General features: G+C 35.1%; 2 protein-coding genes across 4 annotated transcripts; one reads left to right on the top strand and one right to left on the bottom strand.

Annotated features, from left to right (window-relative positions):
* The first annotated feature begins 4325 nt into the window (after positions 1–4325).
* On the top strand, positions 4326–8434 carry LOC106641872 (uncharacterized). Of its 3 annotated transcripts, none has more exons than XM_014356446.2 (5): positions 4326–4405; positions 4973–5190; positions 5298–5549; positions 5627–6145; positions 6216–8434. In XM_014356446.2, exons 2-5 carry the CDS (start codon positions 5026–5028, stop codon positions 6777–6779), a joined length of 1500 nt encoding a protein of 499 aa, XP_014211932.2. In that variant the 5' UTR covers positions 4326–4405; positions 4973–5025; the 3' UTR covers positions 6780–8434. The 3 variants fall into 3 exon arrangements, with proteins under 3 accessions (XP_014211932.2, XP_014211930.2, XP_014211931.2); XM_014356444.2 differs by having other exon boundaries at positions 4326–4553; positions 5021–5190; XM_014356445.2 differs by lacking the exon at positions 4326–4405 and adding an exon at positions 4469–4553.
* A 1322-nt stretch (positions 8435–9756) lies between these two features.
* On the bottom strand, positions 9757–13445 carry LOC106641869 (SCY1-like protein 2). The gene is made up of 8 exons (XM_014356442.2): positions 13408–13445; positions 12821–13252; positions 12094–12749; positions 11686–12018; positions 11311–11613; positions 10838–11222; positions 10365–10755; positions 9757–10285 (listed from the first exon to the last, which is right to left on the bottom strand). Exons 2-8 carry the CDS (start codon positions 12987–12989, stop codon positions 9808–9810), a joined length of 2715 nt encoding a protein of 904 aa, XP_014211928.2. The 5' UTR covers positions 12990–13252; positions 13408–13445; the 3' UTR covers positions 9757–9807.
* Between the last annotated feature and the right edge of the window lie 8157 nt (positions 13446–21602).

Below are 21602 nucleotides of genomic sequence, written 5' to 3'. Positions count from 1 at the left end.
ATTATATTTAAAAAGAATTCATTAAGAATTCTTTTGAAGACATATGATCACATATTGAATACATATTGAATTCATTCTAATGAATTCTTGAAGAATTAAAAAAAAAGAATTCAATTACAATTCATATTGTGTTTCCGTGCCAGCTGGGTACATAATTATTATTACGCTTGTTATTTGAATTAAAAATAAAATGAAAAATAATTAAGTATTCTTTTGACTTAGCTTCTAATTTATGTCGAATAAAAAAGATACTATATTTTTATTAAAATCCATTTGAGCAGGGCCTATTACTTGACGTATAGGTTTGAGATTATTTAAACATAATTGTATGATTGTTATATAGTAGTTACAATTACTGTTCCTTTTAATCACAGGTAATAGATCACCACCAAATTTAATCAAATCATTTTGAAGCCCTTTATCTCTAAAAATACTAAGCAAACTCTCAACTTGAAAGATAAATTCTGGTTCTAGAACTTTTTTAGTGAAAGATTCTAATCTCTGTGACATACATTGAAAAATCCATACATTGCCTTGTTCTGATTTTAAATTTAACAAGTCCTCATCACTAGCATTCAAGACTACAGCATAAACATCACTCGAATATTTGTTATTTATCTCGTCGATACTTTTTTGTAAAAAAATATACCAGTCACCAGAGTCGTTAACCTGAACCAGGAGAGTGTTTTCTTCGTTGTCGAAAGTAGTGCTTACAATACAGTTCTCTTCTTTATAGATCATAAGGATTCCAGATGACTCAGTTGGTAAAGAAAGAACGTATTTGTCATATCTTACTAATATATAAAGCAAAGTCGCTAAAACCGTTGTAATCGCTAACCGCGAAAACTACTGAACCGATTTTGCTGAAATTTTGCACACTGATTCATGATACTTCCTAGATGGTTTTAGTATAGTTTTTATCTTAAAAAATTTGATAACAATAGCAATAAATGAGCTCAAAGTTTTGCAAAAATACGCCAGCTTTTCACTTTAGTTCAGTAAAATCCGCTAGGTGGCGTCGACATAAAATCGAAGCTACCTGCAACACAATTAAATAAGTGTGGTTATAATAGGCCGGAGCGTATCGTTAGCTGTATAGTCGAGCTTCGGCAGCTCATCATGCTGTTCAGAGAATGCTGGTGATAGTCCTGCAGCTGGGTATCCCGGTTACAGACGACACTCTTCTCTAAGGGGGAAGGAACCCAAGTGTCCCTTCACCCTGAATCTCGATGAGTGCGATCAAAGAAAAATAAATTAATTCCAACCGATGCCGTCTCTGCCAGAATACCAGGAGACATATCTAGCCAGAGCACAATCTGCACCAACTCTTCAGAGTTGTGTGGCAGTCCCAACATCCCACCTGGTGTAATTAAAGAATTTGGGGCTACAAATGTAAGTGAGGAAAAACAGCTCTGATGGGCACGGGAAGCCACAACGGCTACCTTCTTGGTAGTCGCGTCCCCAACGCGCTTACCCACATGTTCCCGTCTGAAGATGAGCAATTGAGCAGTTGGTTAACCGGGGAACGACCCAAGACGAGATATTCTTTGGTCAGCGGCGTACCTCCCTCCATCACAGTCTCCGTACATCGAGACTCCCAGGGTAAGAATCAAGCAACCCGTAGCCAGCTCTTCATCATCAGGAATAATAATAAAGAATAGCCTGGAAGTTTGACCACTGGCGCTTTTTAGGGCCATTGTAAGTATTTACGTTCCCTACTTAACCATCAATTTCATCGGTTCTTTTTAGGGACCACCTTAGTGTAAACTACCTTGCCAACAAATACATTTTTATTACCATTTCCGGAAGTGATTCGTCAACTAAAAGACTATATTAACTAAAGACGGGCACTATTAAACCAAGTCAGCTATTCACTGGCAGACGTCACCTGCGGAGTTGTTCTTCGCAAGGCTGGGAAACCCGGTGACCGACGACTCTATATTACCCTCTCGACTCTAAGCATTCAACCAGGAATCACTGATCCTCTCCAAGGTCTGCGCTGGGCAAACCTATAACAGCTATAAAGGAAAAAAGAACTTGAGCCAACGGGACAGCCTTCACTGGACAAGTATCACTAACCAATCTCCCCATCTAAGATCACCAAAACAACTAAATCTGCAAAATAAAAAAGGTGCTTTAGACACCAACGTCTTCGACGTTATACCGGGATACGTTGGAAAAGAGCACTACAACTAGCCCCAAAGCTTCGGACTTTGTAATTTTTCTCCCAATCAGTCTGGGTCTTCAACAGTAAGCCAGAGAAGATCACCCTGAGGTATCCAGGCAGTCACAATTGCTGTTAACTGCAGTCAAAAAAGAGTTAACTTAAGAAGCTCACCGGTCTTTTTTAGGGCCATCGGACGTCGAACTACCTTGCCAACAAATGTATTAAAATTAACAAAGTTGACTAAAAATAGCCTTTAGGGGTCATAAAAGTCGTAAGCATACCAATAGTCGCAAAAGGGTATATTGGAAAGAAAACCTCAAATGTATCTAATGAATACAATTTGAGGCGTCAAGAAACTGACGCAGAAAATTTATCGAGATTGAAACAGCAGCGTCAAAATCGTCAACTTAAGAGTCCATTACGTGAGAGATCAGCTTTTCATTGTACCCTCACAGCAATCTCTGAAATCTTTAAAGATCCTACTTCAGATTTTTTAATGAGTAGAAAATGTATTTGTGTTTTTGTGGCAATAAAGATGTTGGGTTTAAGGTCCAGGACTTTGTTGCTCTGGTAATAAAATTGTGAGATATGAGAAAAAACAATTTTTTTTTAATATAAATTTTTTGGGGGTTTTAAATCTTAACAGCTTTAAAAAATAGCCCTTTTCGTGAATTACACAGAAGAAACCAAATCAACAACTTCTTATAGCCATCGATTATTTTATGGCATAAAGAACGCACGGTACTTTTCAGCATAATTATTTTTTTGAATTCGTACACCTTATTATTTGACCAAATAAACTATATGGATTCCGAAAAAATATGTTTTTAATAAGAAGATTTTTGTTCTGAGATGTATCGATAATATGTGTAAAATTTTCTAACTAAAAATGTTTCACATTACGTGTCAACACACTACGGTGTTTTATTTAGTAAGTCTCGGGCGAAGCCGAGACGGGGGGCTGCTAGTACCTTATAAAATAATTGTTCTAATTCCTGTCTTGTTGGAAGTTTATATGCTGGTCTTAAAAGATTCAAAAAATTATTTAAAAATTTAGACTTGATGTATTCAAAACTTATTTATAATGCAACAAAAACTTCTAAAAGTGCTTCGTGTAATCTAGAAACTTCAGATTTATTTACATTGTCCATGAAGTTTTTTAATCTGTTTTGTTTTCTTGAGGCGAAATTTCTTTCAAATACCTTCTTCACCTATAAAATATTTTTTGTAAATAAAGTGTAAAAGGGAATCGTAAAACATTAAACGTCGTAAAATAATAAGTATCTCATTTACATTCAAGTTTTTGCAAAGAGGTATTTCAGTACTCATATCGCTAAGATTATTTAGTGTCACATCCGAGGTCACATCAGAAATTTTGCGCTTACGATCTATTTCACAAGAACCATCCTCCTTACTACAGTTGATAACGCTTGTTTCTTTTAAATTTTCATCTTTGTCGCTGTCTTCATTGATTATTTTATTAGATTTACGTTGAAATTCTTTTTGTTTGCATACACGCCTAAAATAACGTACAATAAGACAAAAATAAGAATAATTTGAAAGTTATCAGAGTATTGATTTGATCAACGTCTAATATTTTAGTCAATAAGAAACGTTATAAATAAATCAATGAGCAATTTAAAGTCAAATTTGCCACCCACCTGTGAGATTCTAACCTAGCGACAGCTGTATTCCCAAGCTCTGTTTTACAGGTTAAACAAAATGCAATGTTCAGGTTCTTGGAATTTTTTCTTTTCACAAAGCCTAAACGCTCGTACTCACAATGTTCTTTCCGCCCTGGCATGTTTTTACCTTTTAATCAACTTATAACACAACTTGTGGCACAATCACAGGCCTTTTTAAATATTTGCAAATTTTCATTTGCGATATAAATGACACGTCGCAAATGACTTCAAAAATTACATTTAATACATACATTTGCGACGTGTCGTGAAAGCACTTACGACACGACAAATTATACACGACCCACCTCTGATCCCAATGTAAATTATCGAAAAAAATACTGACTTTTGCGAGATATCGAAAGCCGTGATAGAGCCCCACTGGCACTGCGAACTTGCGAAGACACGAAGGTGACGAAGGTCTATACGTCTAAAAGTAGGTACAGTGGCTACACATCAGCACACAGCATGCTACAGTTGCACAAGTGTGTTGGTCGGAACGTGGTCGAGTCTGTAGTCTGTACGTCTGTAGGAAGCTTGGAATCCCGCAAAAAGTGTGAGAATTTCGCACAAATTATATATTTTTCTTGCATCTTTGCTTGCATTTGAATTATAAACAGCGTAATTACCGTCTGAGGGAATGCCCTCTCGTGTTCTTCACTACAATACCGACGAGACACTTAAAATATTTATTCGATCATTTGGTAAGGATATTAATTTTGTAGTCTTTAAGATATCTATTTAAGCTTTTAATCAAACTGTGCAATAAGTGCCGGTGTCTTTCGTATTTATAACTTGGAGAATGAATATAGCACGAGAGAGTACTTGTATTTTACTGATCAGTATGCCACTGAGAAAGATACTCTTGCATTGTAAAAGTTGTGTGTGCCTTAATGTTTTTCTTGCCTTGTAATTTGTAGCATTCGTATTTATAGTACTTCAATCTTTGATTCTGATCATTTAGAGGTTAGTGTTTTGTGTTCTGAATGTAACGCAAATAAAAATATTTAAGTACGTAAGGGGTTGGTAGCATGATTTCAGTTTTCTAAAAAGCAAGCACAATTTTTATATTATCTTAAAGGTTGTTACTGTTTTCATTGAGTTTTTTTCTTGATTTTTGCAGTTTAACTCATTATTAAGACTGGTTCATGATCTCTTCTCTGTCAAATAGTCAAGATGAACTTCACTGAGCAAAGTCTTCAGAGTGCACTACCTCAGTTTTCAGAGATTTCGGTTCGTACAACAACACCTAGTTATGTATCATCTAGCAGTGATCCTCTTCTTTCAAATCATAGTACTGTTTACACGACTGCTGCAGATACCAATACCAAACAAATTTTTGTAAGCTATTGCATGTTTTCTTCGTTTTTCTTTCTACTTATTATCATATGCATAAATTGTATCAAAACTTATGGGGTTACTGATTTTTTATTTGTCTTACGTTTCAGATTAATATGCACAACAAATACCAAAATACAGTCTTAAATTTAGCTGAACCCAATGTTTTTGTACAGTTCTGTGAAAAGCCAAATTTGCAATCATTAAACATTCCTGCTTGTAATCAAAATAATGCTATTCTAAATGTGCAGTCCCAGATCTTGCCTATGAAGATTATTCAGAACATGTATGTGGCCCAAGATGGAAATATTGAAAAACAAGATGTACATCATGTAAAAAATGAATCAGAAGATACTAACAATGTGAGTCTCTATTTTCTCGTGAGTTTTTCATTATATTTCATTGATTTTTAAGTTAATTATTGCATTGTATGATTCAGGATCATTTGTCACAGCAAAATTTAGTTATAGAATACTTACAAAATATCCGGTCAGGGACACTCCCTCTATCACTCCAACAAATAATAAAAATTCAGTCAGAGCAAGTAAAAAGAGAAAAAGAGGATGAACCCAAAAGTGATCAAGTTCAGAATAACATTTTAAACATTCCTAGTGTTCAAATTTATAAGACAGCACTAAATGATAGTAGTCAGTTTTTAAGTGACAACACAGTTTTAACTCTAAATCCAAATGACGTAAATATTCATATGGAAAGTCAATCTGAAAATCACAGTAATGTTAATACTCAAACCCAAACCCTCACTCAGAATTATAAAGCTACCCAAAAAGTAGAAACTGGTAATTCGAAACCTGCCAAAAAGACCCAATTTAGAGCTAAAATGGGTGAGATTAAAGTAATTCTATCTATTGATGGTAGCCCTTTGTATCAGTGCCCAGAGTGCAGCAGCCAGTTTCAGCAAAAAGTCGATATTAATGATCATATGCAAAAGCACTTGATGGTATTATTTTTTTGTACAATTTGATTTTCTTAAACAACGCGTGGACGGTAAATATTAACATTCTTTTCAGGAGCGAAAGTACAAATGCACGGATTGTGGAGCAATGCTGAAGCGCAAGGAGCATCTGGATCAGCATATACGTGGCCACTCGGATGAGCGTCCGTTTAGGTGCAAAGTATGCCCAAAGGCCTTCAAACGTAACGAGCATCTGACCCGGCACGCCGTCACTCACTCAGGCGACAAAAATTATTTGTGCCAGATCTGCAACAAAGCGTTCTCGCGCAAAGATCATCTAAGTAAGCACACTCAAACACATTTAGGTATCAGAAAGCCCAAAGTGAAGAAGGTCCCCTCTACGGTGTCTAATGAAGCAAGTGTGACCATGAATACTACGGCAACAACTTCAATGCTCCTCAGGCCAGATCTTAATAACTTTCTAAAAGAGGGGAGTATCAAGCCGGAATCGAAAACACAGCAGCTGTTCCAACAAATTCAAAATATGCCAGATTCAAGCAAACTTGTATTCTCCATGCTTCACGAGCACGTGTTTAAAGATAACGCCGGTTTGCATCATCAGGCCGTCAATATGAATGAGATCTTACCACAAAGCACGAGGTACCTCGCACCTTCGTAATTTTTTCTTTTTTTAACCTCTTCTGATCATTTCAAATTAACTGAGTGCGTATACTTACGCGCAATTTTACCACGTAGTAGTAGTTAGCCGAAAAAAAACTTTTAGAGTCGTATTTGTAGACTAGGTGATTTTTTATATATATATATAAAAAAAAATGTAAATGTTTTAAAGATAAGTGAGTAAATTAATATTTTTAGATGCCTAGATTTACATGAAATTTTGTACAAGCGATGAGTGAGTGTGATTTTTAACACGAATTATAGTCTTATGATCATTAAGGAGTATATTTCCGATCTACCATCATTGTGATTTTTTCTAAATCAATATTATTAAGTCGTAATTTTAAGAGCGTTGGTAGACCAGACGGAAAAGCAAGGCTTTTTGCATTTTTTAATGAAATTATTTATGTACTCAAACAAAGACTGCATCATAATTGTAAATACTGCTAAGTTAATACGGATATGTATTGTGTACAAAATGATTAACTTAATATTCCACTGCGATAATTAGATCTCGCTGAAGTTAGTAGCTTGCGGGCATCACTTCAAATTAAAATATTAATAAGGAACTCTACAGAAAAATTTTGAGAGTGACAATATTATCACAATTAAATTTAAAAAGTATCAGATTGAAAAAAAATTGTACATTTACTAAACACAATATTAATTAAATTTTTGTATTTACACTCTAATTATAAGTAATATGCAGCTAGATTAATTTGTGCTAGAATATTGTATAGGTAAGTAAATAAATACGAAACTACTCGATGTGCGAATAAATAAGTATTATAAACTTCAGTGACTTCGCGAGAAAAAATTCCTTTTTAAGGTAGTACTGTCGGTACTTTGACTACTATTTTCGTTTTTTTAGGTCAATCACAGATGCTTGTGAAAAAATGACATATTGCTGGATTAAACGCGGATTACACTAAAGCTATTGTTAATAAAAATGATAAGGAAAAAAAGTGAATGTTTACAGTATCGCTTAAGTACTTGTTTATTGATTAATAACTTTCAATAGAAAAACAGTAAAAAAAAATAACAGACCACAGTATGATGCTTCTTATCGAAACTGTTTCTTTAACTTTTTCTAAATGTTAAGGCTTGAAAATTTACCCACAGATTTTTTAACATGCGGTTACATCATAAAATTTTAACTATACAATTCCTTAAACCTAGTCACAAATTTTTTGTAAAATTTTTATGAGTACGTTTCAATTTTTTGTGGGTGAATAAGATTTGTTTGACTTTTGGTATATGATATACTGTATGTAACAAAATACAGTAACGATTAGATGTTATTTTTTCATAATTTTTTAACAATAACTATTCAAGTATTGGTAGTTTTAACACAACTTCTACACCCATTTTTTTATCAAATTATACACGCAACTAGAGATATATCGATAGTACTACCTGAAAGGTGTGAATAATTTTTGTTGTAATTTCTGAGATGATAATTTTCAATTACATTCTAATAACCCAAAACAAAATTTGAAGAATTTAAATCAACTTAGCCCATATGAAGAAATGATCGTAGATTATGATGTATACAAATATTTTTTTGCGTTTCTAAAACGTTTTAACTACGTTAATTGTCATTGTGCGATATTATTTGTTGTCAGCAACTTATAGGTACAACATGTATATTCAGAGGTAAACTCCTTTTGATCTCTTGATAATGTTCATTAGTATTAATTTATACTTGAACTTTTATTTTCTTATGAATAAATAGTGAGTTAAGATTTTTGTATCTTTATAAAATAGAAATGTACTTTTTGTACGAAATTTGTTAATTATTTTTCCACTATACTAAAATTTACTACTAATATTAATATAGTTGGAAGTTGGCGCTGTCACTCGTTCTGTTCCACCTTCCCCCCATTCGTTACTATTGCGTTCTTTCCCCATTTATAATAAGTTCAAACACAATGTTATGTCTGACAATTTTGAAATCTTTTAGGTTTTATATGGCACGTATCAATTATTGCAACAAAGGCCATACCTACTATGTTTTGAAAATATTTGTGGCCTTACATAAGTGACGTCACTTCTTTTCTTTTACTCATCCTCTTTAATTCACTACCAAATTACATTATTCTATCATTCATATATGTTTATTTATTCATTCTTTGATGATTAACACAGGTCAACCCAGACAGCCTCGTACTTTTGGGAAGCTTGGGGTTAGAAATGTTTAAACTTACCAGCTAGCATATTAACTTGATTGTTTTATGTTACTTTCTCAACAAAGTCTCAACGTTTCCTTCGTCACAGCATGGCATAGTGATACTTCGTCACATATCAAAGGGCGCTGGGATTTTCTTCATCACTGCATGGCGCAGAGTAATAATTTTGATTGCAAGTTAGGATGGAGGAATTATTTTCGTCGCAGTACAGCTCGCTGGAATTGTTTTCGTCTCATTACAGAGTTCAGGGATTCTCTTCGACGCAATATAACGTGGTGGGTTTCTTTTCGTTACAGCACTGAGTTGGAATAGTCTTGCTCGCAGTACATGTCCCTGGAATTGTCTTCTTCCCACCTTCCCAGGCGTCGCTACGTACCTATACATGTATATCTTGCTATAGGCAATGCTATATACCAACCTTTCCTTTCTTATAAGACTTTGTAACTTTGTATACAAGTCCTCCCCCCTGAAACGCATACCCCGCAACGAAGGTTGTGAAACTTGTGAATTGTGAACGTCCATATAACTACAAAATGAATCAAAATTCATGATCCTTTAAGTATATTAGTAATCGTTTAAAGATCGTACAGTAATTAGGCCTGAACTATATTAGTATAGATTTTAAAAGTTGTATTAAAATTTAAGCACAATAATTTTGTGTGAATGAAATTGACTGTCATGAGATTGATTTTCATTAATTTCATTAAAACTTGTGGTCTTGCAAAAAAATTACGTCATACCTATGTAGGTACAACATTCAAAGTACTCATACATAGGAAAAAGTTCCAAACATGATTACGTGTCATAAATTAGTACTCAATCATATTACAAATATAAATTTTATTTTAAAAAATCCATTATCTCTTCAGATGAGAGTTTTGTCATTGCCGTTTGATTCTGGGAACTAATGTTTGAAAGCGACATCGAGGTAGGCAACATCATGGCAGGCGTTATCCAGCCAGTGTTTGGTGTTACATTGTGACCCTGCTGAAAAGTATTTGAACTTATGTGAACTGTTTGGTAGTTCCAATTTACTTGGGACGATTGCCTCTGCTGTTGAGGTATTGGGTTGACAAAGGACTGAGGTGCTGTGGCATGTGTTAAGCTGTTGGTTTGCAGATTTTTGTAGTTAGGTGTTGAATTCGTGAAAGCCGAAGTTTTGTTCGGAGATGACCAATTAAGTTGGTTCATGTTGTTGGCTAGTAGAGTGTCGGTCAGATCTTTGACCTTTGGTTTTGCAGACGTTGGCGCCGTTATGCTTGGAGTGAGTGGAGCTTGATTACTAATTTGCTTACTTATCTCTTCCTGCTTAGCTAGCCTGTAGTTATTTTCATTAAAAATTAATACTGGCAAAATTTTTATAGTAATGCTAATATGAAGAACAAAAGCAACTTTACCGAATCTTTTCATCCAAACTACAAGTCTGATACTGCGGGATTAGCGATTTACTCTGGGACAGTGTCCGAAACGACGAGTTACTCTCGAATGTCCCCAAAGGATTTGTGGATGACAACACATTTTCTGAGAGAGGATTAATAGTCATATTATTTATTGTGTCCGTCATGTTCTCGTGGAACTGTCTTGTTTTTTGGAGCTGCTGTAAAACTTCTCGATGTTCCATTGTTACTTGTGTGATCATGTCGTTAACTAAAGAAACCAGCAACTCATACTGTTTTGGGTTCAAGCTTTGTTCCACACAAAGCGGTAACAAAAAAGGTAACACCTTTGTAGCTAATGTATCTTTGCTAATTCCTAGCTTACTGTTTGTAACAATTAGTTTATATATTCCTTAAAACGATATTACATTCATTAATAATATAATCAAATTGATTACAATCAAGCATTTAATTGAAGAATATTGCATAAGTACCTATCATTGGCATTAAAATAGGTGGTTCACCCATGCAGGGTATCTGCTGTAAGAAAGGCAAAATTTCTTCTCTAACTATCCAGGAATCAAGATTTTCTATAAATTTAGACAAACACAACAGACAGTTTACGCGCACTCCAAGACTATGAGTACCATTATTGCCAGACATGCATATTTTACGCATCCTAGGAATGATAGAGTTCTTTATGTAGGTGACATCGATAATTGTTACAATCGATGGTAGGGCTACCAAACACTGTTCCTGAAGCTGCTCGTGTTTCGAATCTAGTGATCTTATCATCATAGGAGCAATGAAATTTTTCACGATATCTGGTGTACACCATTTTAATAACAGCTCTGTTTTTTGCAATAGAAGCAAACTGATCTGGAAAGTTTAAAAAAGAATTAATTTAGTATTATAATTTGACAGCTTATCAAAAATTGACATCTGAAAAATAAAGTATTTTAATTACTTGAGGCGGTTCTTCAATGACCAAAATTTGTTTTAACATAGGAAGAACTCGTTTGGTGAATTCTTCATTGGTACAATCATCCATAACTTGGAGAATAGTTGGAAGCAGGAATGGAATCATGGGTGTATTTACGAACTCCTTTTGTAGAGCTGGTAAAATCTTTTGCAGTACCACTCGCCTTGGAAACTTTATGAGAATTTGAGGCAAGCCTTTGTAAAACTGAGATTTCTGGAGATTATCCCATTGAAATAGTTTATCCAAATAAATTAAAGTCTTTACTTCAATGTCATTGAAATATTCAATCTGTAATATGTTTCAATAAAAATATCGTTAATTATGTGTTAATATTTTTCAGCCACATAGAATGATTTACACCTTTATAAATTGATGTGCATCTGGTCTAAGTTCCAGATCACTATAAAGTATAAGTTTAACTGTCTTTTTCAACGTTTCTGGTAAATCAAAATTTCTTGTCGAGCAGATTATAGTTTTTAGCTCATCTATATAACATTTGTAATTAAATACGTTTTTTTTTGAATTCCAGAAAGGATTTTTAGGTGAATATAGATAACATATCAATATGCCAAGAGAAAAGATATCACTGGATGGACCTATTGTGCTGTTTTTTATGCATTCTGGAGCTTGATAGTGTATTGAAGTCTTAACAGTGCTGGGTATTGAATTATAATCAAGATGCAACCAGTTTGGCTAAAACAAATTTCAGTAATGTATTAGCCCTTCACTATATAAAATATGAAGCTATCAATGAAATCAAATTAAAACCTTCTCGTTATGAGACTGATTTATAGCGCAAAAATCGAAACCAAAGATCTTCCAGTCTCCATGATCATTGATAACAATAGATTCAGGACACAGATTCATGTGCAACATTTTTACATCGTTGTGCAAAAAGGTCAAACTTTCTCCTAACTGATACAGCCCAAATTTTATCTCTAACTCCAATAACTTATAGTCCCTCAGAGTAACTTGTGCTTGTGCAGATATATTATCTAAACATCCCATAAGGTTAGCTAGACTAGCAAACACAGGCTCAGTAGCAAAGGCCAAGCTATCTCGAGATTCTTCTAGAGGATGCTGTACTGTAAGTATCTGAGGATGCCTAAGCTTGGTTAGCTGAACCACGCCTCTTTTCAGTGTCTCTACCACGCTGTCTCTTACAGACTTTTCTGACCATTGGTCCAATAATCTTTTCTCAAATAAAAATATAGCTGCCTTCTGTTTAGTGGACTTTTTGTACCCATTATAAACTTTCCACAGCAGCCCTGGACCTGCGCTGCAGATATGGGCCGTGACTTCGAATTCTCGAGTTACTGGGTTACCTGGTAAAACACTCGACAGTTGAGACAGGCTATGTGCTGTGCTGCTCATTGTATTGCTCACTGTGTTCCGAAGCTTATTTAGAACCTCCATGTTAATCTCTGTTCAAGAAATATGAAGATTTATTCAAGACAAGCCATTCAATGTTGCATATTGATTTTATGCTACTTACTATTAGATTTGTTCGAGATTTTCGTTTTTCGTTCGCAGGATTGAAGTGTAGCCAGCCCGAAACGGTCTCTTGTTGAATTGAATGTTATTGTATTGACCTTTCTTATAAGTACCAATATTTTATACAGAATACAGAGTAAATTTGACCATTTGTTACAAGTTACAACCATAGAGATAGTATAATAGAGGAAGCGAACTGTATATTTTCTTCTGTAAGTGGAAGCGTACGGTCAGTAGACAGAGGAAGACGACTGTTTTGGTCTTGCATCTCTCTCTGCTCTCTGCATTGATTAGCTGCTCGACAGTGGCTTGACAGTGTGGGAAGGTATTTTCACTTGTGACGTCATTCCAAGATGGCGCGATCACAGGGTTTTTTTTTCAAATTTGCACCAAATGTGAAAAACCAGCTGTGAAATTCACGAGGACGTCCCAACTAATGATAATGCGTTTAAAAACTTCAGGTTTTAATAAGCTATCGAATGAACACTAAATTTTTTATATCTTCACTTGGTAAGTAATGCAAAAAAACGAATGAAATTATCGCGGACATAAAGTTGATTAGAAAAACATTTTATTTTTTGTGCTTACCATGATCCAGTTATAACGAATTTGAAATATAGTCAATAGCGATTCCCGATGCATTAGAGGAAATTTTTCGTTTGTTTGCCAAAAGTGTAGTTTTAATGAAAATCAGTACGGAAAAAAAAAGTACTGCAATCAAACGGATTGTACCCGTCTAGTATACATATATATAGTTGCAAGCCTCCTCGCATCCGCGATCATAACAAAGTCCTATAACCTCTGACGAGCTGTCAAAATTGAAGCAGTGTGTGGCAAAAACATGAATAAAAGTTGTTGTATAAGTGGTTGTCACGATAAATCTGCGAAATCTTTTTTTCGTATTCCATCTGTGATTTCTCCGGACAATAAAAAATACCAAAGTATCAGTGCAGAGGAACGAAATGAAATCATTTCTTTATCTATGAAAAGACAACAACATTTCGCAGATTTATCGTGACAACCACTTATACAACAACTTTTATTAATGTTTTTGCCACACACTGCTTCAATTTTGACAGCTCGTCAGAGGTTATAGGACTTTGTTATGATCGCGGATGCGAGGAGGCTTGCAACCATATAAATGTATACTAGACGAGTACAATCCGCCTGATTGCAGTACTTTTTTTTTCCGTACTGATTTTCATTAAAACTACACTTTTGGCAAACAAACGAAAAATTTCCTCTAATGCATCGGGACCTAATGACCCAGGGCGCTTAGTCAAAATTAATCGATAACATATGTAAACATATCACAATTTTGATTGCCTATCTAGTACGACAAAGATCTTTTTAAATGGCGCTCTTGTAATTCCTTGATAATTTATTATTCAATAGTAGCCAGTAAGCGCCCCGGGTCATGAGGTAATAGGCGCTTGTGTTATTAATAATTATTAATTTAAAAGAGTGTCCAGTTAGCGCCCCGGGTCATTGGGTGATAGGCACTTGTGTTATAATATTACAATTTTTAATTTTCACGCGTCTTTGGCAATGGGCAATACCCCTTCACTGCTGTGCTGTCTGCTCGGCGGAACATCAAGTTCCGATATTGAATCCGCCTAAGGGTGCCTGTACATGGGCGTCTTGCAGTCTGAAGACTGCCAGCCAAAGCTTCGGCGGGCGATTCAATTCAAATTGATAGAGATCAATATTTTTTTTTTTCTTGCATTCCGTACAACAGACACCTTGTTTTCAATGAAACTAGACTCTGAAGTCGTATTTTGATTTTAGAAACTGGTTTTGGTAAAAAATTTCGAGTAAGTATAACAAATGACTAGTTTTTGCTGGCAGCCTGTTACTGCAATTTTCCTGTTTACCGACTAGTCGTTTGTTATACTGACTCCAAATTTTTTAAAACTTTTTACTAAAACCAGTTTCTAAAATCAAAATACGACTTCAGAGTTTAGTTTCATTGAAACCAAGGTGTCTCTTGTACGGAATGCAAGAAAAAAAAAATATTGATCTCTATCAATTTGAATTGAATCGCCCGCCGAAGCTTTGGCTGGCAGTCTCCAGACTGCAAGACGCCCATGTACAGGCACCCTAACCCAACGCTGCGCGACATCTTCGGTACTCATCAGATAGCGCCACCGAGCGGTTAATCGAGGCTCGAGATACGCCGCTAGTTAAGCTGGCAACTCCTCGACCAGCAAGTCAGTCCGGTTTTGGCTTGCGCGAGCAACACACGCATTTCTGTTTTCAATCAATAAATCAGTGTTGGGATATAGTTCCGGCAAGACTTGGGAATTCTCTAGGACTCAACCTATCTGGGGTCGTACCATGTAACTATTTTTCAGTACATCGGCCTATGTTATAACATAGGCCTGCAAACTGCAAAGCAAAAAAAAGTAATATGGTACGGACCCTGACGTGGTAAATCACTAGATCAAAAAAATAGTACCGAAGGCGACGCGCGAGATTCAAATGAGGTCCAATAACACGAGCATCTATCACCTGATGACCCAGTGTGTTTACTGACCACTCTGTTAAAAACATAATTATTATTAACACAAGCGCCTATCACCCAATAACCTGGGGCGCTTACTGGCCACTCTGTTATATAAATAATTATTAAAATAACACAAGCGCCTATTACCTCATGACCCGGGGCGCTTACTGGCAACTCTGTTGAATAAAAAATTTTTAATAACACAAGCGCCTATTACCTCATGACCTGGGGCGCTTACTGGCAACTCTGTTGAATAAAAAATTTTTAATAACACAAGCGCCTATTACCCGATGACCTGGGGCGTTTACTGGCAACTCTGTTGAATAAATAATAATTGATAAATAACACAAGCGCCTATCACCCTATGACCCGGGGCGCTTACTGGCCACTCTGTTATATAAATAATTATTAAAATAACACAAGCGCCTATCACCTAATGACCTGGGGAGCTTACTGGCCACTCTGTGAAATAAATAATTATTATTAACACAAGCGCCTATCACCCAATGACCCTTGGTGCTTATTAGCAACTCTGTTGAATAAATAATTATTAATGAATAACACAAGTGCCTATCACACAGTGACTTGAGGCGCTTACTAGCCACTCTGTTAAATAAACAATTTTCAATAACACAAGCGCCTATTACCCCATCACACGGAGCGCTTACTGGCCACTCTGTTATATAAATAATTATTAAAATAACACAAGCGCCTATTACCTCATGACCCGGGGCGCTTACTGGCAACTCTGTTGAATAAAAAATTTTTAATAACACAAGCGCCTATTACCTCATGACCCGGGGCGCTTACTGGCAACTCTGTTGAATAAATAATAATTGATAAATAACACAAGCGCCTATCACCCTATGACCCGGGGCGCTTACTGTCCACTCTGTTATATAAATAATTATTAAAATAACACAAGCGCCTATCACCTCATGACCCGGGGCGCTTACTGGCAACTCTGTTCAATAAATAATTATCAAGATAACACAAGTGCCTATCACCTAATGACCTGGGGCTTACTGGCCACTCTGTGAAATAAATAATTGATATTAACACAAGCGCCTATCACCCAATGACCCTTGGTGCTTATTAGCAACTCTGTTGAATAAATAATTATTAATGAATAACACAAGTGCCTATCACTCAGTGACTTGAGGCGCTTACTAGCCACTCTGTTAAATAAACAATTTTTAATAACACAAGCGCCTATTACCCCATCACACGGAGCGCTTACTGGCAACTCGGATAAATAAATAATTATCATTAACACAAGCGCCTATCACCCAATGACCCGGGGCGCTTACTGGCCACTCTGTTAAATAAATAATTTTCAATAACACAAGCGCCTAACACCTCATGAGACGGGGCGCTTACTGGCAACTCGGATGAATAAATAATTATTAATAACAGAAGCACCTATCACCGTATAACCTAGAGTGCTAATTGCCAATCTAGTAAATAAAAAATTATTAATAAACATGTCAAGAACCTTTTTCCTAATGATCCAGGACACTTATTTGCGATACTATTAAATAATAAAAAGTTGATTGATAATATATATGTGAATATATCACAATTTTGACTGCTTTTCTAGTACTACAAAGATCTTTTTAATTGGCGCTCTTGTAATTACTTGATAAATTATTATTTAATAGTAGCCATAGTATGCACCCCGGGTCATTAGGTGATATGCGCTTGTGCTATTAATAATTATTTATTCAACAGAGTTGCCAGTAAGTGCCCCAGGTCATTGGGTGATAGGCGCTCGATCGTATTATTAAAAATTATTTATTTAACAGAGTGGCCAGTAAGCGCCCCAAGTCACTGAGTAAGCTCCCCAGGTCATCAGGTGATAGGTGCTTGTGTTATTTATTAATAATTACTTATTTAAAAGAGTGGCCAGTAAGCGCCCCGAATCATCAGGTGATAGGTGCATGTGTTAATAATAATTATTTATTTCACAGAGTGGTCAGTAAGATCCCCAGGTTATTAGGTAATAGGCGCTTGTGTTATTTATTAATAATTATTTATTTAAAAGAGTGGCCAGTAAGCTTCCCAGGTCATCAGGTGATAGGCGCTTGTGTTAATAATAATTATTTATTTAACAGAGTTGCCAGTAAGCTCCCCAGATCATCAGATGATAGGCGCTTGTGTTATTTATTAATATTCATTCATTTTAAAGAGTGGCCAGTAAGCGCCCTGGGGCATGAGGTGATAGGCGCTTGTGTTAGTGATAATTATTTATTTAACAGAGTGGCCAGTAAGCTTCCTAGGTTATTAGGTAATAGGCGCTTGTGTTATTCATTAATAACTATTTATTTAAAAAAGTGGCCAGTAAGCGCTCCGGGTCATCAGGTGATAGGCGCTTGTGTTAATAATAATTATTTATTTAACAGAGTGGCCAGTAAGCTTCCTAGGTTATTAGCTAATAGGCGCTTGAGTTATTTATTTATAATTATTTATTTAAAAGAGTGGACAGTCAGCGCCCCGGGTCATCAGGTGATAGGCGCTTGTGTTAATAATAATTATGTTTTTAACAGAGTGGTCAGTAAACACACTTGGTCATCAGGTGATAGATGCTCGTGTTGTTGGACCTCATTTGAATCTCGCGCGTCGCCTGCGGTACTATTTTTTTTTGATTTTGTGATTTTCCGCCTTCCACGTCAGATAGGTTGGGTCCTAGAGAATTCCCAAGTCTGGCCGATACCTATATCCCAACACTGCAATAAATGAACCTTTACGTTAAACAGAGCCTAGTGTGGTCGAGCTTCTTGCACCCTGTGCTACTCTCTTATTCGTGGGTAAGCACGAGCATACCCAGCGGTTTCCAAATTGGTGACCCCGACGTGATCTGTCGTAAGTAAAACGGCGAACTGTCATTGTTCTTTTTTTCACTCGACCCGAAGTTTCTCAGTTGGAAATTTATAGCTATATTTATACTTATAAATTATATTTATAATGATAGCTATAACTACCTTTAGAACAGCTATAATAATGTATAAAATTCAGCTATAAATATAGCTCTCAATTACAGCTGTAATCTTTTCTCAAATTTTGAATAAAAATTAGTTTAAAATCAGATTTTTTCAACATATATCGATCAGTCTAGACGGTATCATCCGTGTGATAACAGTAAAACTGAGGGCCTAAAGTATTTTTAAAAAATTTTTAAAAAACTTGAAATTGTATATGATTTCTTGTTTTTTTTCTACTTATTTAAAAATACTTCAGGCCCCCAGTTTTACTGTCATCATACGAACGATACTATCTGTACTGATCGATATATGTTGAAAAAATCTGATTTTAAACTAATTTTTATTCATTATTTGTGAAAAATTTACAGCTTTAGTTTATAGCTATATTTATAGCTGAATTTTATACATTATTATAGCTTTTTATAGGTAGTTATAGCTATAATTATACGCATGTTAATAGCTATAAATTTTTGATTGAGGTCGTACAACAAAGAAACACGTCTTGCATCTGCCTTTTCTCCTGGCGCACGCGTCGGACCTCGCATCTAGTCACTAGATTCTAGTGTCTTTCCAGCCAAAACCTGTGCGGGCGGTTGCTCTTGCGCTGGCCGCGCGAGCAAAAAAAAAAGGGGAAAAAAACCTCTGAGACGAGCCAGACGGGCGTTTTTGTTTTTATTTTCTTTTTCTTCTCTCTTCCGAAAACTTCGAGGCGCTGATGCTGCCAAACGCTCTGTCCCTCTTTTTCCCCCTTGCCGCAGTATAACCTATACTTCCTTCGTGTTTAGACCTTTTACATCTATATCTTCCCGTAAGCTTTACAAAAATTATAATGCTTAATTACTTATTACTATTCTGTTTTTTTTTATTCTTAAATTTATAGCAAAAAATATCAATTATTATTTTGATTAGTTATTTATTAAATATTAATATAATTATTGGATAACGTATGAAGATTGTATCATTTTGGTACGTATAATCAGCAAATTAAATTAAAGGTTCAATTGCCGTATCCATTTTATCTCGGAAACAAATATCTTAAAACATACACAAATTCACACGATTTTCCTGTGGTTTGTATGTAAACAAATAGTTATGTACAAATACAAATAATAGAATACTATATCTTCTGTACCTTATAAGGACACAAAATTGATAACTAGAATCAAATTTAGTCTAGCCCAATGGATAAGATACTTGGCTAAGAATCTGTTAGCCAAAGTTAAAGTTCAAGCAACCTCAGAGGCTTTTTTTTCTTTTTTTTTTTTTTTTTTTCGTTTATTGTTGATGCGTTATTAAGATTTTTAAATAGTTAAGTTTAAGTAGAAATAATTTCTTTTATAAAAAGAAAAGCTTGTAAAAACTATATAGTTTTACCTTAGAACCACATGGGGATTTGAGACAAGAAACCACATGAAAACGGAGTGGTAAAACCACATGAAAACATGTGGTTTTTTCACATGGTTTTACTACGTGGTTTTTCGATATGGTTTTTTTCAAAAGAGAAAGCAAAAGCCAAGTGTAATAATTGTGGGCAGCTGTTTGCCACAACTGCATCAACTTTCCAAAAAAATCACAGGTACGCAGTACTTTCATCATTTTTAATTGTAACCGATTGATTGAAATTAAGGTATTTGATATGTTTTGTGCAGGGACAATTGTCTTAGAAATTCTACAAATGCTGACAGTGACTCTTCCATGGCTAATGACGGCAGCAATGTACGTACTCCCAAGAGGCTTAGAAAGAGTATTACCAACCATGTCACCTAACTCTTCGGAAGCCTGTGTGTCAACTAACTCTCAAGTTAGTACACATAACGTATTTTATTGTTTTATAATAATTTTGTGGGACCTATTCTACTGCATCAATTGATATACTTGTGCAGTTATTTTTATGCTCTTAATTTATACAATTAGTATGTATCTAAGAAACTTGTTTCATGATAATTTAACTTTTCAACCTTAATTGCTAATCGTTTTCCATTCACAGTATGTTACAACATTCTTTTTTTTTACATTCTTACTTGATTTTCTTTACTTTTTAAGTTTTTTAAAAAATTTTTAACGTACATAAGTTGACTTTTGCATTTTGTGTCCCAAAGTTTTACTCTCACACTTCAAGCAGAATTTTTCTTTCACACATTTCACAAATCTGTAAAATTATTCCAAATGATACTTAGAATTTAGATAATAACATTTAGAAATGGTTAATATGTTTATTTAAAAATTTATTTGGATTTCAAACAATGTTTGTAGTCTTTTTCATGTGTGTAGGCGTTTTAAAGATCACTACAGTACAGGATGTGGATGTGATACATCCTGGTTTTAAAATGTTTCTCTAGCAATAAATATCGTATTTAAAACACGACACTTACATAACAGTGCCTTCTCAGTCAAAAATGTATAGCTATGGTTATATTAAGGTACTAGTCGAGCACTCTACAGTGCGTGCCATAATGCGCCGTAGCGTATGTGTATACTATATATATCGCTTCGACAACTATCTCGAAAAATGACAACGTTGTAGGAGCGAATTTCACTGAATTTATCAACTTTGCAAAGCTCGAACAACAAAACTATGCCGCTGAGCCCTTTTAAATTGGAACCACAGTTGCTTTATAATATAAATTATATCATACTATTTTTTACGAAACATTGTAAGAAGCGTTTTAGAGATATAAGTAATTTCGTTCACAAATCGACCCCCAATCCAGCGCTTTCCTATACCTCCTGTGTTAAAAGTTCAACATTAAAACTTTAATATCTCCAAAACTATACCGCTAAGCCTCTTCAAATTTTGGCTCATGATAAATAATAGCAATCTTAAGGCACGCACAAAATTTTAGAAAAATCGTAAGAAAAGTGTTTTTGATCGACTACTACCTTAAAAAGCTACAATCACCCTAGATTATAGCTATATTCAACTAGTAAGTAGATATAAAAAGCTACAAATGGCTATTAAAAGTAGGTGTTTACAAAGTAAATAATGGAGCTGAAACTAGTCCCACGCCAGATAGCCTCACCAGGGACGAACTGGGCCGAAAGGGCCCCGGGGCTTAAAATTTTTTTTTCTTGGCTTAAATATGCCAAAAACTGATACATATATCATTGCTATTCACCCTGTATGACTCATATGGGTCTTTGAAGCCGTGAAAGGCTACTTGACTTGAAAAATACTAAGTTTTCCGTTGATATGTATACACATGTAAACGAAAAAATTAGGAAAAAATTTTTTAATTTTTTTAAAACCCATTTTGCCACTTTAAAAGTAAATAAAACAAATGTATATTAGTCCTACA

The sequence above is a fragment of the Copidosoma floridanum genome, unplaced genomic scaffold (genome assembly GCF_036245765.1).
Source record: "Copidosoma floridanum isolate Cflo_tuat_1 unplaced genomic scaffold, Cflo_Japanese_pri ptg000033l, whole genome shotgun sequence".
In the NCBI taxonomy this organism is placed as follows: domain Eukaryota; kingdom Metazoa; phylum Arthropoda; class Insecta; order Hymenoptera; family Encyrtidae; genus Copidosoma; species Copidosoma floridanum.
The sequence above is the reverse complement of the archived record's forward strand: the minus strand, read 5'-3'. Positions and strand labels throughout refer to the sequence as shown.

Coding starts and splice junctions, on each gene's coding strand:
- LOC106641869 (XM_014356442.2), bottom strand. CDS start 12,989: ATGGTTGTAACTTGTAACAAATGGTCAAATTTACTCTGTATTCTGTAT. Junction 12,019..12,093: donor ATCAGTCTCATAACGAGAAG/GTTTTAATTTGA, acceptor AATTTGTTTTAG/CCAAACTGGTTGCATCTTGA. Junction 11,614..11,685: donor ATGCACATCAATTTATAAAG/GTGTAAATCATT, acceptor AACATATTACAG/ATTGAATATTTCAATGACAT.
- LOC106641872 (XM_014356444.2), top strand. CDS start 4,490: ATGCCCTCTCGTGTTCTTCACTACAATACCGACGAGACACTTAAAATA. Junction 5,191..5,297: donor CCAATACCAAACAAATTTTT/GTAAGCTATTGC, acceptor CTTACGTTTCAG/ATTAATATGCACAACAAATA. Junction 5,550..5,626: donor AATCAGAAGATACTAACAAT/GTGAGTCTCTAT, acceptor TGTATGATTCAG/GATCATTTGTCACAGCAAAA.